Below are 16,048 nucleotides of genomic sequence, written 5' to 3' on the forward strand. Positions count from 1 at the left end.
TGTAGTCCCAGCTACTCAGGAGGCTGAGGTGGGAGGATCACTTGAGCCTGGGAAGCTGAGGCTGCAGTGAGCCGTGATTGTGCCACTGCATTCCAGCCTGGGTGACAGAGCGAGACCTTGTCCTAAATCTAAAATCTAAAATAAAGGAGGCTCAGGGAGCAGCAGAGGCTTGTGGAGAAATGGGGTCCAGAGTCATTCTGAAGAGAGATCCGGAAACCGCTTCAGCATTTATCAGATGAGAGGTAAAGGGGGAGGTCAAGTCAAAGCTGCCTCCCATTCTTCTAGCCTGGGCAGTACCTCGTTAGATGGCAAGGCTAAAAACTGCCTGCCTGGGAAACGAAAGGAGATCAGTGGCATTTGTTTGTTCTTGTTTGGGGAATGGGGTGGGGTGGATATCATGAGATTACGGACAGGTTGATTTCAGCAGACTTTTGGGGCTCTAGTGAGAGAATCCTAGTGGGCCTTTTAATTTTTTTTTTTTTTTTTTTTTTTGAGACTGAGGCTTACTCTGTCGCCCAGGGCTGGAGTGCAGTGGTGCAATCTCAGCTCACTGCAACCTCTGCCTCCCGGGTTCAAGCGATTTTCCTGCCTCAGCCTCCTGAGTAGCTGGGACCACAAGTGTCCATCACCATGCCCTGCTAATTTTTGTATTTTTTGTAGAGATGGGGTTTTACTATGTTAGTCAGGCTGGTCTCGAGCTCCTGACCTCCGGTGACCCGCCCATCTTGGCCTCCCAAAGTGCTGGGATTTGGGAGGCCACCACGCCTGGCCTTAGTATGCCTTTTGATAGTGCGTCTGGCTTTTTGTAGATAAGCCCGGGATCCACAGTGTCTCTAACATGGGCCAGGTACTGAGTTCTTTACTGCATCAACTCATTCCATCCCTATGGGAAATACACTAGTGTGAGCCTTATTTTACAGATGAGGGCAATGAAGCACAGAGATGTTAGCTAACTTGCCAAGGTCACACAGCTGGTAACGGACAGAAGAAAGGTCTTGATTTAGGGCAGAGTCTGCTTTTTAATCACCAGGCTCTTTGCCTTTAACTACTGCTTTAGGGAGAGGGAGAGGAGAGAGTTGGGGGGGATGGGTCGGGGGGAGGGATGGGGGGAGAGGGAGAGAGAGGGAGAGGGAGAGGGAGAGAGAGAGAGAGAGAGGGAGAGAGAGAGAGAGAGAGAGAGAGAGAGAAAGAAAGGGAAATAACTCCATATGGATAGGAACTGAAGCTGTCACCTTACCCCAGAAAGACAGGCTCATTTCTGTGGCTCCAATGGCCTAGTTTGCCTGCCTGTGGAGAGCAGCGTCTCTAAGCCTAGGGATTGTTTTGCTGGGGCAGTGTGGCTACATCCCAGCCTTTTCCACGTTATTCTGTTAGGCTGGGGGAGCAATGACACTTCTACGGGATAGAGAATAAGCACGTGGTCTGAGGCAGGTGGAGCTGCAGGCACATGCCCTTCGTGTCCCTGCATCGTGCCTGGTCCGGGCGCTGAGGAGGTGGGAAAGGGGACAGCTTCAACTCTTTTTTTTTTGAGATGGAGTCTCGCTCTGTCGCCCAGGCTGGAGTGCAGTGGCGCGATCTCGGTTCACTGCAAGCTCCGCCTCCTGGGTTTACGCCATTCTCCTGCCTCAGCCTCCTGAGTAGCTGGGACTACAGGCGCCCGCCACCACGCCCGGCTAGTTTTTTTGTATTTTTTAGTAGAGACGGGGTTTCACTGTGTCAGCCAGGATGGTCTCGATCTCCTGACCTCGTGATCCGCCCGTCTTGGCCTCCCAAAGTGCTGGGATTACAGGCTTGAGCCACCGCGCCCGGCCTCAGCTTCAACTCTTACGTCAGGGGGCTGGCAGGAATATTGAACCCTGTGTGTCAGTAAAGAAAAAGCCCATTAGGCCAAGATCTGCAACATCATCATAGAAACCCACCCCATGCAGCAGTTACAGTTTAAGAGGAGCTTTTGTTCTGTCCCATGCTGGTGAATTAATCATCAGGCTGGAGTGCAGAAGCAGAAAAAATGAAACCTAATTGGTTTTCTTTTGGAGACCCATGGGTCCCTTCCCAGTGAAAGCTCTTTCCTCTGAAAATACATTTTGAAGGTGTGTGTGTTTTTCTTTTTTTTTTTGTTATTTGTTTGTCCCTTTGCCTTGAAGTTTCTGAAATATTCCATAGCACTGTCCCTGCCAATTCTGCAGAAGTGTTGCTGTTGCTTAGAGCCTGTTCGCAGCCAAGTCGGAGAGTTTCTCCACAAACTGCCATTTCAGTGAAAACACAGAAAATAAAATGCAATAAAGCAAATTACAAAGAGGGGGCACTGCTTAGCTCTGTGAATGTAGTGTGGCCTGATTTGGCTGCCCTGCCTCTCTGACCTTCAGTGTCTCTGTATTAGTTGGACATGCTAGTTTGCATATTGAGGCTTCCTTGGTTTCTTCTTTATAATTGAAGACCTATCACTGCTGGGAAAATATCCTGACTTCTTGATTTCTACGTCCTCTTTCACCCGACTCCCAAAAATCTGTCCTCAGGTAAGAAAGCCTTGGTTAAACCAATTCCTTTACCAAGCAGTTTTTAATAGTGTTATTCTTCCCAGGTGGTTTTGCATTTTCAAAGAAGTGATGAGGTGGCCGGGCACGGTGACTAACGCCTGTAATCCCAGCACTTTGGGGGGCTGAGGTGGGAGGATCACTTGAGGTAAAGAGTTTGAGACCAGGCTAGCCAACACAGTGAAACCCTACCCCTACCAAAAAATACAAAAAAAATTAGCCGGGCATGATGGCGCGTGCCTGTAGTTCCCGTTACTTGGGAGGCTGAAGCAGGAGAATTGCTTGAACCCAGGAGGTGGAGGTTACAGTGAGCTGAGATCACGCCATTGCACTCTAGCCTGGGCAACAGAGACCCTGCCTCAAAAACAAAAACAAACAACGAAAAACCCCAAAGTGTCCGGGCGCAGTGGCTCACACCAGTAATCCTAGCACTTTAGGAGGCCGAAGCGGGTGGATCACCTGAGCTCAGGAGTTCAAGACCAGCCTGGGCCACATGGTGAAACCCCGTCTCTACTAAAAACACAAACAATTAGCTGGGCGTGATGGTGGGCGCCTGTAGTCCCAGCTACTCAAGAGGCTGAGGCAGGAGGACCACTCGAACCCGGGAAGCAGCGAGGTGCAGTGAGCCGAGGTCCGCCACTGCACTCCAGCCTGGGTGACAGAGCAAGACCCTGTCTCAATATAAATAAATAAATAAATAAGCCCCAAAGAAGTTATGATGTACTTCTCAAACTCTATACAGAGATACATCGCCTGAGCATTGAGATGTAGATTTGAATTCAGTGTCTGGCGTGGTGTTTCTGATACCAGGCGATGCCACTGCCACTGCTGCGATGCCACTTTGGGTAGCAAGTCTGCAGAGGAATAAGGAATGGTTATGGGAAAAACTATTGGTTTGCGCATTAGTCAGGGTTCTCAAAAAAAAAAAAAAAAAAAACAGAACCAACAGAAGACAAACATATACACACACACACACACACACACACATATACCTATATATATAATGTCAACCAAAATTAAGACTGAAATAATTTGGGCCGGGCGCGGTGGCTCAAGCCTGTAATCCCAGCACTTTGGGAGGCCGAGGTGGGCGGATCACAAGGTCAGGAGATCGAGACCACAGTGAAACCCCGTCTCTACTAAAAATACAAAAAAATTAGCCGGGCGCGGTGGCGGGCGCCTGTAGTCCCAGCTACTCAGGAGGCTGAGGCAGGAGAATGGCGGGAACCCGGGAGGCGGAGCTTGCAGTGAGCCGAGATCGCGCCACTGCACTCCAGCCTGGGCAACAGCGTGAGACTCCGTCTCAAAAAAAAAAAAAAAAAAAAAAAAAAAAAAACTGAAATAATTTGATAAAGGCTTCTTGGAAGCCAAATGTGAAGACTGATGATGGGGCAAGTCACATCAACAAAGTTGGGAGTGTTCTGGAGTCTGTTACAAGGTGTTTGGGAGAAGGGGAGACTCTTCATACCGGGGTTGTCCTTTTCCATTAGAGGGTGCAATACAGAGGTTGTAAGAACTGGCTACAGATTGCAACATACGCTGAAATGTCCCCCTGAAAGACAATCAGTGAAACTTTATGACTCAGAAAGAAATCAGCATACTTTTCCGTGTCAGTGGGTTATGCATTCATCAGTACATCAACAATCTAAGGAACTCGTGACAAGGTTCTTTACCCAGGGAAAAGATGTTGCCATGTATCACAAGACCCTCCCAAGGAAGGTTAATTTGGCTGCCTGTGTATTTTGTTTTTTTTTTTTTTGGAGACAGAGCGTTATGTTACTCTATTGCCCAGGCTGGAGTGCAGTGGCGCGATCTCGGCTCACTGCAACCTCCGCCTCCTGGGTTCAGGTGATTCTCCTGCCTCAGCTTCCCAAGTAGCTGGGATTACAGGCACCTGCCTGGGATTACAGGCCACCACGCTTGGCTAATTTTTTTGGTATTTTTAGTACAGACGGGGTTTCACCACGTTGGCCAGGCTGGTCTTGAACTCTTGACCTTAGGTGATCCGCCTGCCTCAGTCTCCCAAAGTGCTGGGAATACAGGTGTGAGCCACCATGCCTGGCCTATTTTTTTTCACACCTGGCCTTTTTTTTTTTTTTTTTTTGAGACGGAGTCTTGCTCTCTTGCCAGGCTGGAGTGCAGTGGTGTGGTCCTGGCTCACTGCAACCTCCGCCTCCCAGATTCAAGCGATTCTCCTGCCTCAGACTCCCGAGTAGCTGGGAATACAGGCGACTGCCACCACATCCAGCTAACTTTTGTATTTTCAGTAGAGACGGGGTTTCGCCATGTTGGCCAGGCTGGTGTCGAACTCCTGACCTCAGGTGATCCACCTGCCTTGGCCTCCCAAAGTGCTCAGATTACAGGTGTGAGCCACTGCGCCTGGCCCAAGATCTATTTTTGTATAAGCTGCCTCCTGTCCTTTCTTCAAAGAGGGCATCCACAAATAGATGACAGAAAAGAAAATAATTAAGTGCCAAACTTCTCATAGAGAGTGCAGAAGGCTAAACTTCATTCATTCAATAGATATTTATTGAGCACGTACTATGAGCTTGGCACTGTTCGAGAATGGAAGAGTGAATTAAATAGAATAGAGCAGTGAATTAAACAGGTCAAAGTCTAACCCTGAGGAAGTATCTGTTAGAGGGAAAGACCAGCTCAGGAACACAAGCGAGGCATGGCTGCCCAGAGTGCATGTGTAGGTATCTTCGTACTGGGGAAGACCATTTGTTGTAACCTAGCTATGTTTGTACTTAGCCTTTCAATAACCAGTGGGGAAGAAAATGTTGACTCTTAGTTGCAGCTAGGGTCATGTACTAGAAACGAAACTTCTGCTCATTCTCCTGCCCTAAACCTTGATTCTGCCTTTGACCACTCCATTTTTCCCTTTAATGCCAATTTCATGTTCTCTTTAGATGTCAACAGTGCCCTCAGGAGACAAGATGTGAGAATACTTGGCCAGATGGCATTTGTCTGTATTTTAATCAAAATGCCCCATTCTCTTTGCCAGTGTGAAGCAGCGATGTACTGTGTAGGGCAGAGACAAGAAACAGTACAGAAGCCTGCGGCAGCTTTTTACATTTGCAAGGTCAAGAAAGGTACCCAGGCTGGGCGCAGCGGCTCATGCCTGTAGTCCCAGCACTTTGGGAGGCCGAGGTGGGTGGATCATGAGGTCAGGAGTTCGAGACCAGCCTGGCCAACATGGTGAAACCCCACCTCTACTAAAGATACAAAAAATTAGCCGGGCATGGTGGCACGTGCCTGTAATACAAGCTACTTGGGAGGCTGAGGCAGGAGAATCGCTTGAACATGGGAGGTGGAGGTTGTGGTGAGCTGAGATTGCCATTGCACTCCAGCCTGGCTGACAGGGTAAGACTCCGTCTCAAAATGAATAAAATAAAATAAAATAAAGGTACCCAAAGGCTGAATTGGCTTAAATCTGTCAACCTCAGTGGCAGCACCCAGCACCATGATTGTGGGAACAAAGCCTCCCACAGTCAGCTGTGAGCAGATTCTGAGAGCCAAAGTACTGACATGTTGAGGCAAGTGGGGTTCAGGGAGAAAGTGAATGAGAGAAAGGGCCCGAACAGTGGTTTCCTATGTATCTATCTCCTCCATGGGCAGTGAGTATTTCTCCTGCATTGTCTCATCCAGGTTTTTCTTTTTTTTTTTTTTTTGAGACAGTCTCGATCTGTTGCCCAGATTGGAGTGCAGTGGCCGGATCTCGGCTTACTGCAACCGCTGCCTCCAGGGTTCAAGCAATTCTCGTGCCTCAGCCTCCCAAGTAGCTGGGATTACAGGTGTGCACCATCAAGCCCGGCTAATTTTTGTATTTTTACCGCACCTGGCCTCATCCAGGTTTTTCAACCATTTAATGAAATGCTATTATCCAATGAAATGCTATTATCCTGTTTCTTACTCACTTAGCCGAACCCGATCACCAACTTTGATGAGTTTGTACCATGTGCCATGCGTGACCTCTTTTTAACTGACTCCATAGCCTTACGGGTTAGGTGTTACTACTCTTATTTTAGAGATCAATAAAGTGAAGCTTAAGAAAGATTAAGTAACCTCCTCAGGGCTACAGAGCTGGTAGGTGGTGGAGCTCAGATTCAACCCAGCCCACCTACCACCAGGATTCTGCATCTCAAGTGCTTTTCAGACATCTTAGGCACAAGGCAATCAAATGGCTGCTGTGATGAGTCATCTGAAGCTCACCTTACAATAATGTCACCTCCTTAACAGAAGGACCCTAAGGCAGCAGCCCTCAGATGAGGCAGGGAAGAGAGATCCCATTACTCACCTCCAGGGAGGCCTCTAGTAACCTGCCACTCACGAGGACTCCCTACCCATCACACGCATGTCCAGTGGAAGTTGTTTATTTATTCAGTAAACATTATTAAATGCTACTATGTGCCAGGTACTCTTCTAAGCGCATTTTTTTTAAATTGTTGTTGTTTTATTTTTTTGGAGATGGAGTCTCATTCCGTTGCCCAGGCTGGACTGCAGTGGTGCGATCTAGGCTCACTGCAACCACTGCCTTCCCGGTTCAAGCAATTCTCCTGCCTCAGCCTCCTGAGTAGCTGGGACTACAGGCACACGCCCCCATGCCTGGCTAATTTTTTGTATTTTTAGTAGAGATGGGGTTTCACCGTGTTGCCCAGGCTGGTCTCAAACTCCTGAGCTCAGGCAATCTGCCCATCTCAGCCTCCCAAACTGCTAGGATTACAGGAGTGAGCCACCACGCCTGGCCAGCACATTGTTAATATTAATGCATTCATCCTCACACCACCTGTCTGTGGTATGAGGCACTATTGTTTTCTCATTTAAATAGGGAAAATGAGGCACGGAGGTCTGAAAGCTAGAAAGCAATGTGGCTTGAAATTAGGCAGCCTGACTCCAGGGTCTGTTCTTTTAAGGATGGCCAGATGGACTTCTCAACATCCTTAGGGAAAAACTCTCTACTCATTTTCAAATATATGTATTTCCCCTAGATGGTGGCCTGTAACAGGTCAAGAAATGGCTCTTTGTCCTGGGATGAAAAGCTTCGCAAAGGAATTATTCTCCATTCCAAGATGTTGGCTGAAATGAGGCTGGTTTTGGAAGGGGTGTCTTTGGAAAATCTCTCAAATTTGACTTAAAAACCTCCCTGTAATACTGATCATGGAACCTGGTGGACGCATCCCTTCAAGAGCTACCATGCTACCCATTCTTCTCAAACTGATGTTTTAGCAGCACTTCAAATCCTTAAAGCTCTTGCCTATAATTATAGCTCCTCTATAATTCATTGATTCCATGTTTTTCACTGCCCCAAATGTGCCAAACACTGTGCTAGGACTGGGATCCAGCAGGGAAGATAGATAAGATTCCAGCTTCCATGGAGGGCTGCAGTGCAACAGGCAACTTCAGCCCCGTGTAATACAGGCTGTGAGGGGAGTACAGGGGGTGGAAGCACTGGTAGTGGAAACATGACATCTAACCTTGACAGGGTACAGGAGGCCTCCCGGGGTCTGTAAGAGCAGGTACTGCACAGCAGGAGTTCAGCAACGCCTACTGCATAGATGCCTTGGCGGCCAAGCTAGGATCTGAAGAAGGGTAGGAATTAGTGAAGTGAAGGGAGGGGCTGGGGGTGAACATGTTCTGGGGAAAGAAAAGAGACCCAGAGCTGAGAGCGCAAAATGGGATTTTTCTGCTTAGAAGATCATTCTGCAAAGTGGAGAACAGATTTCAGGGGGCAAAGCCTGGGACAGAAGGACGATGGGAGCCCTTTACTGAGGCCCAGGTGAGAGAGGATGGGAGGAATGGATTTGGAAGGTTAACAAAAATGGATGGGAGAGGGTTAAGGAGAAGGAGGAATCAGGGATGGCTTTCAATTTTCCAGTTTAGGTTTATCTTCTACAGCGTGGGCAATTCTTTTTGTTTTCAACAAGATCACCCCGGGCGCGCAGACCTTCCCAGCCCGTGGGGCGAACGTGTGTGTACGGAATCAAGGTCTAAGGAACATCCATCCCAGCCATTGTTGTAAACGGGGAAGTCTAGAGCTCTTCAAGACAGGAGGAAGCTCTGGCCTCGTGTAGGCAAAGGTTTCGCTCGAGGCTCTACCGCCAGCGTCTCCGTTTCCGCGTCCCCCACAACCTTGCGAAAGGTAAACTCCAACGGTCGTTTCCGGATTTTACAGAGGAGCCCAGGAAGTCTGCGTGAACCCTGCCCCAGTCACTTACTCTGCCCAGTAGGTGCACATGAGGCCCAAGCCCCACGCTGTGATTCCAAGTTCGTTTGCTGGGCACGGTAAGTGAACCCTGGGAGTCCTGGACTCTCGTGAAGGCCACCATGCCCTACCTGGAGGTTGGTCAGGATCTAACATCCTCTGGCATCCACTGGAAGGGATTGCGTTAGGATTTTTTTCTCTCGTAAAAAAGTTCCTGTCTCCCCGTAGAGCCGGGCACACGCCTCCCGAGCCAGACCACTTGTCCCAGGCACAACGTTTTTTGACTCTTCGCCTCCCCCATTCCGATCCCCCTTCCTCTCCGCCTTAGGTGGCAGGAAAATCCTTTACCTCCGACCAATCCCACCGATGCCGAGCCGCGCGCGCGCGCCAACTCGAGCTCCGTCTGTGCACGCCATTGGCCACCTCCACCTATGCGGGGTGACGGGCAGCTTCGCGGACCTATCGCCGAGGGAGGCGGAGGCCTCCAGCCCTCCCAAAGCTGCTTTGTTAGGGGCTCCCTGGTCGTCCCCCGGCCCGCCGCACCTCCGCTGCCTGCGGGAGATCTCCCCGGTCCCCGCTGTCGGAGCCTCGCAGGAAGGCATCCCCGGAGCACGCGCCACCCGCGCCCCTCCAGCCGCGCGCTCAGAGCCGGGCTGCGGCGCGGATACCCGGCGTGCGCCCGTAGTCGCTCACCAGCCCAACTCCGAACGCCCCGCTCCTGCATCCGCCGCCTCGGATTGGCTGGCCGGAGGCGGAGCGATTGTCAGGCGGCCCAATCGGAGCTCGGTTTCCCACGGGCTCCCGCTGCCCGGCCCCCGAGGCCGCCGGCGGAGGCGCCCTGACAGCTCCCATTGGCAGACCGCGAGCGGGTTCGAGCCTGGCCGCCAGAGCAGCGCCGCCGCCGTCGGGCGCGCAGCTCTGCAGCTCCGCAGCTCCGCGAACGCCTTGGCGCCCGCAGCCCCAGGGTCCCGGCGGCCCCGCATCGTGCCCGGCCCCGTCGCGGAGATCCCGGACGACCGTCGCGGGTGAGTACCGCGAGCCTGGGGGGCGCGGGCGTCCGGCCGGAGCCGCCCCGGCGGACGGCGGCGAGGATGCCCAGAGCCTCGGTGCCCGTGCCGGGCACGTTCTGACCCCCATCTCCCGCACACTGGGGCTCCCGGCGGGTCCTAGCTCCCCCCGATCGGGCTTTCCACGTATTGTTTTCGTGTTCACACACTTGGGAGGTGGGGAGATCCGGGGAGGGGAGGCAGGAGGAGGCATCCCTCGCGCGAAGGAGGGAGACGAGACAGTGCAGCCCAGGTGCCCGGCGCCGGATGGAAATGACAGCGTCCGGACGTCTGCATTCGGTCCTCTCGGCAGCAGGAGGTCAGCGCTGACCTGCGGCGGCCGCGGCACTTTGTATTTTATCGGCTGATTTTTGTCAACTTCGGGGAGGGCGTGCGTGTGCGTCCCTGTGTCTATGTTTGCGTCTTGGTCCCTGACTTAGGCACCTCCGGGCCTGGCTTTTCGGCGACGCTTCTTGGGCGCTCACCTTGGCGATCCGTGCCGCGCTCGGGGCCGGGCTCACTGGGCGGAGAGCCCGGGGGCCGGCCCACGGAGCTGGGACCCGCGACGAATCCCCGGAGGGGGGCATTTAAAGCGGAATCCTGCGGGTGTGCAGACAATGCCTCATCCGGGCGGCCGGGTCCCGGGGGCCGTGCCCTGGGTCCCCGCGCCGGATCCCGTCCCTGCCTCGCCCTCTCACCAGCTCTGCCGCTGCGATGCTGCTGCGCCGCGCCCCTCGCCACCCGGCTGGCGACCCGCGTGGGGCCCGCTTTTGTTTACAGACCTCGCCATTGGGCGAGAGCAGCGTGCCGTGCGCCCCCAGCCCCAGCGGCTGCCGCCTGCCCCCTCCGAACCTGGAGAAGTTGGTGCGCGCTGTCAGGTGACGCCCCCTCCCCCCGGCCGCGGGGCGGGATGTTGCAGGGGAAAGATGCCGTCTCGGCGCCTTCGCGCCCAACCCCCGCCGCGCACGGCGCCTCTAGGTCCCCTGCACCCGGGGGCGCCCGTGTCCCAGCCTTCGGCCCAGGCTGGCGGCCCTCGGGGCGCCGACTCGGCCACGCTCACCCGGTTCCAGTCGCATCTTCTGGTCTAGCCCCCGGGTCAGCCCAGGTTGACTCGGAGCCTGCCTTTTCCCGCGCGCTGGCAGGTCTTGAAGGACGCGCGCGAGCCCTTGGGGACACTGTGCAGTCTGTGCCCGCCTCGGTAACACCCGCGCGGCCCCGCGGGACAGCTGTGCCGCATCCCGAGCCAGAGCCGTCCGGATCGGGTTACCCATGCACGCTGACTTAGCGCATACTTTGAGTTGGAGCAGAGGTTGAGAGCCTGTGCGCTGAGGTCAAACAAACCCGGGTTCCAGTACCTGCCCGGTGTCACTCACAAGCTGGGTGATCCCGGCCGAACTACTCTATCTTCCTTCGTCTCAGTTTGCGCATCTGTAAAGTGGGGATAAGGAGTAGTCTCCAGGGGGGCGGGGCTTAAATGACCATACAGATTAACCTCATAGCACAGTGACAGCCACGTATGAAACACTGGAGTCCTGTTGATGTTATTCTGTGTTAGAGGAAATCTGTAATAGAGGATGACCCCTTGTCGCTTTCCTTTTCTGCATTCTTCACTCCCCTAACCCCGATTTCTTTTTATTATAAAAGGCATGAAGGACTGCTGTTCTCAGCTCGAACAGGACTTGTTTTACTTGGCCTTAGGTTTAATTACACTTATCTAATCGCTTACAGCCCTTTTAAAAATGTGTTTGAATTTCCATTAGGTTTTAGTTGTTTCTTCTTTCTTCTTCAAGACTCTGCTGGGACCCAGACCTGGGTTTGGAGAAGGAAAAACCCTTCCAGGTGGAAGGCAGTTGCCAGTGAACCAATGACTGCTGTGGAAAGTGATTAAGTCCAGGAAGGAGGGAGGTTTGAACAAAAAGATGTCTGGAGGCTGGGAGGGAGCACTTTCTAGGAGAGGTGAAATTTAAGCTGTGCCTTGCAGCTGAAGAAGTTTGGTAAATTGCTGGTTTCCAGCATATGCTCTTTTGTATCTCAAGGTAAAAAGCCGGGCTGGGGAGGGTGGAAGCCTTTGCGTGGTAAACATCGACGTTGCTAAGTAATTATCTTTGAATAGGGGAGAAATAAAACTTAAGGAAGAGGCTGTTGACTAAGCGGGGAAGGTAGAAGAAGAGAATCAATTTCACTGAATATCTTCAAAATGTCGTGAATGTGTTTTGACTTGTTTTTCCTCCACTAGCTCTGCACTGCTACTTTTCTTTAGGCAAAAAGAGAAATCAGTTTCGTGTGGAAATAAACAAAGCATAATAATAACAGTCCATAATCAGATAAATAGTTTAAAAAGATGATCTCAGGCTTAACGACAGACTAAAATTTTATTGGAAAAAAAAAAAAACTTCCTGTTTTAACACCCTTTTGCTTGTTGGAATAAATTATTGGGTCCAAAAACACATTCTTTGAATGTAGGCCCCAGGGGCCTTTGCCAGCCAAAACAAGCAAACAAACAAACATAAACTCGACTTGGAGGCTATCCAGTGGTTGGAGAAGCCCTCAGGATTGCGCTCTGTCTCTTCTGTTCCCCTGGGCCTGCCTCAGTTACCCTGAGTGCAATTTGACTCCCGTGAACCCCATATTCAGCTGTTGATGTGGAACGTGGCCAGTAGCATTATTGCTATATATCAATTAATAAATATGATAACCTATTTAAAGTTGAGCTCTCAGAAATGATTCCCATCCTTCTTGTACTTGTTCTGGGAATTCTCGCGCCCTTAGGGATGCTGAAGGCCTCTTCCCCCCCCCCCCTGTTGTGTGGGGATCAAATCAGTTGGGGGCCTAGACTTAAAAGGGAGCACGTGGTTAGGGAATCTCATTAGCTGACAATTTAACTCTACTCTAATGCTCGTCCAAAGAGCCCGGACAAAGACTTCCTCTCCTTTCCCTTTGCAGTTCTCTCTCCTTGCTCCTCTCTCCTCCCCTCCCCCTCTAAACCAGAAAGGAAAAGCGTTGGGCCTGTCTCCTTCCCGCCAGATTCCTGCAGTTCTGGTGTGCCCACTGAACCCCAGGCATTCTGGAGCCCCGAGCAGGAATTCCTTGGAAGAGTCTGCTGAGGGCCTACTAGGTGCATGTGTTGACACTTCTGCGATTTCTGCAAGGATCGTATTGTCTAAAGGAGAAACATGTTTTGTGAGACAACCTGTCATAGATGTGCAGTAGAAGCCTCTGGTTTTTCCAAATGAGAAAGGCAGGTGAGAACACAAGAGTCCCATCAAAGCCTTGCCTAGAAATCAGGGCTTCTGCCTGTTTGTCAAGGGCAGAGGAGTGGGAGGGAGCAGCCAGGAAGAGAATTCCGTTCCTCTGGGCCAGGTACAGATTCCCATGAAGGTGCTGAACACCACGGACTCAGGCTTGTGGTTAAGAAAGAACCTCGTTTTACGATCTCCAGTCATTTGGTCTTCCGTATCAAAAACACACTTTCACTGGGGATGTGTGTGTGTATATATTCTATACACACATGTATATTTACATGTACATTTTCTTTCTAAATTAAGCAAATAGGTAGAAGGTATGTTTCTAAGGGTATCTCTGTGTTTTTTTATTTTTTCCTCAATTCAGGACCAGAAAAATCAGATTAGCAGGGCTCTAGTAAACGTTTCTGTTTTTCCCAATTCTAAACTTCAGGGCTTTTCATCTCTAAATACTCCATTTTATATACGCTATAACTCCTGTGTTAAAAAAAACAAAAAAACAAATTCTCTCTCATCATCATTGTAGGCCAAATCACTTATTAAAAAAACAAGAAAAGAGACATTCAGAAATAAAGCAGTACTCAGCAGAGAACATAGTGTTTTTTAAAATAAAACAATGCTCTAGTGTAAAAGGGTACACGATATTAATAGTTAGGTGGAGTTTTTCCCTTCCATTCCCTTCCCAACCTCTGGCACCGTCCTCCACACCCTCCAGCATAAGACCTTCCCTGTTCCTGTGGTCTCCAGGGACCTCATTAAGACATTCATACGGGCCTAGACTGTGGGCATGGGAAGCCGCAGAGATTCCTCCAGTGCTTGTGTGAGATTCTTCTAGAAGACCTTGAAGCTCTTTCCCTAGGTGAAGAGGTTCTCCCCCTGGGCTGAGGCAGAGCTGGGAGACTTTGCATCCTACCGCAGAGCCCTGGAGTGGGGTCTCAGCTCACTGAAACGATTGCAGAGATGGAGGGGGTGGGGGTACCACGCAGGCAATGATCTGAGAGCTGATCAATTGTCTGCTTTCAGAGGATGTTAAACAAAGAGTGATGATTCATCGAAGAACTCTGTGGGAGGAAGTTTCTTTCAGCTGAGCACAATCTCAGTTTCAGAATGGGCCCAGGGCCCTTTGAGGCTTAGTCCTGTCACCAAGTATTTCTTTCTATAAAGGAAGACTTGGGTGTAGTTGGAGCGGGGGCATCCTAGCCTTTTAGAACCTAGCAAAACCGAAGTATAATATGGATATTTCCTGTTTGGGACCACTTCGAATACATGAAAGAAAGATGAAAGAGAGGGGGAAGTGTCTTTGGTTTTAAAAAAAAAACACCTGTATTATTTATTCCAGCTTCTGCCCCACTAGAGTATGATTTTATTAAAGAGCAAAGGATTCTTTTTTTTTTCTCTTTTTTTTTTGAGATAGAGTCTTGCTCAGTCGTCCAGGCTGGAGTGTGGTGGCACGATCTGGGCTCACTGCAAGCTCTGCCTCCCGGGTTCACGCCATTCTCCTGCCACAGCCTCCCGAGTAGCTGGGACTACAGGTGCCCGCCACCATGCCCGGCTAATTTTTTGTATTTTTAGTAGAGACGGGGTTTCACCGTGTTAGCCAGGATGGTCTCGATCTCCTGACCTTGTGATCCGCCGGTCGCGGCCTCCCAAAGTGCTGGGATTACAGGTGTGAGCCACCGCGCCCGGCCAAGAGCAAAGGATTCTAATGCAGTTGTGCTGGGAAAAAGGTCTAATTGGGAGGCAGCGGGGCTGAGGGTCCAAGCTTGGAATGGGTGGAGAAGCTGATTGGAGATTGGGCTATGAGGATTCAGTTGCTTTTCCTTAAAAGACCCAAAACATGCCAGGCGCGGTGGCTCAAGCCTGTAATCCCAGCACTTTGGGAGGCCGAGACGGGCGGATCACGAGGTCAGGAGATCGAGACCATCCTGGCTAATATGATGAAACCCCGTCTCTACTAAAAAATTACAAAAAATTAGCCGGGCGAGGTGGCGGGTGCCTGTAGTCCCAGCTACTCGGGAGGCTGAGGCAGGAGAATGGCGTGAACCCAGGAGGCGGAGCTTGCAGTGAGCTGAGATCGGCCACTGCACTCCAGCCTGGGCGACAGAGCAAGACTCCGTCTCAAAAAAAAAAAAAAAAAAAAAAAAAGACCCCAAACATGCTTCTCTGTGACCATAAGCAAGACAGGATATCCTGCCAAAAAATCCTGCCTTTACAAAGCCTGTTTCCCAAGAAGCGCTCTCCTGCCTCCCTTCCACTGTCCCTCCCACCTTGCCTGAGAGCTGCCAACCTTGTAAACGTAGACCAATCCATCCATCCTAGTTCCTGCTCTTGGTTTCCTCTGCCCACTCTGCAGGGGGAATAATGAGCCCCAGAAAGCCACCACATCATCTGAGGGCAGTGGGAGGTCAGAATGAAGAGTGGGTCTTGGAATCCTCTCTGCTGGGGAAAGTGGGGATGTCAGGACCATGGAAATGGGGTGAACCGGATTTGCTACCCATTGCTTGCTCGGGAGGGAAGGTGGGATTGTGGCAATAGTGACATCTGCTTGTTGAGTCTGAGGGGCCTTGGGGTAGGGGTGAGGGTCTGCTCTGCGAAACCTCTCCTCCCAGCCTTGTTGGAGGCCTCCAGTGTCTGTTGGGAAAGATTTTGCAGCCCATGGCCTCATCTTCCAGGGCTTCTTCAGATCCTGGGGACGAGATCTCTATCAACCCAAACCTCTTTTGGCCATCACCTGGGCTGGGTGGCCGCGTTCCAAGCAAATGATAATTTCTTGCAGGAAAGTCCAGGAGGGTCTCCTGAGCTCGTTCCCACTCACTCTTTTTTTTTTTTTTGAGACGGAGTCTCACGCTGTTGCCCAGGCTGGAGTGCAGTGGCGCGATCTCGGCTCACTGCAAGCTCCGCCTCCCGGGTTCCCGCCATTCTCCTGCCTCAGCCTCCTGAGTAGCTGGGACTACAGGCGCCCGCCACCGCGCCCGGCTAATTTTTTGTATTTTTAGTAGAGACGGGGTTTCACTGTGGTCT

The 16,048-nt window shown here is 51.3% G+C and overlaps 1 protein-coding gene across 1 annotated transcript in view; it reads left to right on the top strand.

Moving 5' to 3' along the window:
- The first annotated feature begins 6,192 nt into the window (after positions 1–6,192).
- Positions 6,193–16,048, top strand: part of LOC114676823 (uncharacterized) — a 197,647-nt gene continuing 187,791 nt past the window's right edge. Inside the window, exon 1 of the mRNA XM_028845382.2 lies at positions 6,193–9,764. Within this exon, the coding sequence (XP_028701215.2) occupies positions 9,106–9,764 (659 nt within the window). The 5' untranslated portion in view covers positions 6,193–9,105. The remainder of the gene's footprint in view (positions 9,765–16,048) is intronic.

Source organism: Macaca mulatta, chromosome 3 (assembly GCF_049350105.2).
Source record: "Macaca mulatta isolate MMU2019108-1 chromosome 3, T2T-MMU8v2.0, whole genome shotgun sequence".
Lineage (NCBI taxonomy): Eukaryota > Metazoa > Chordata > Mammalia > Primates > Cercopithecidae > Macaca > Macaca mulatta.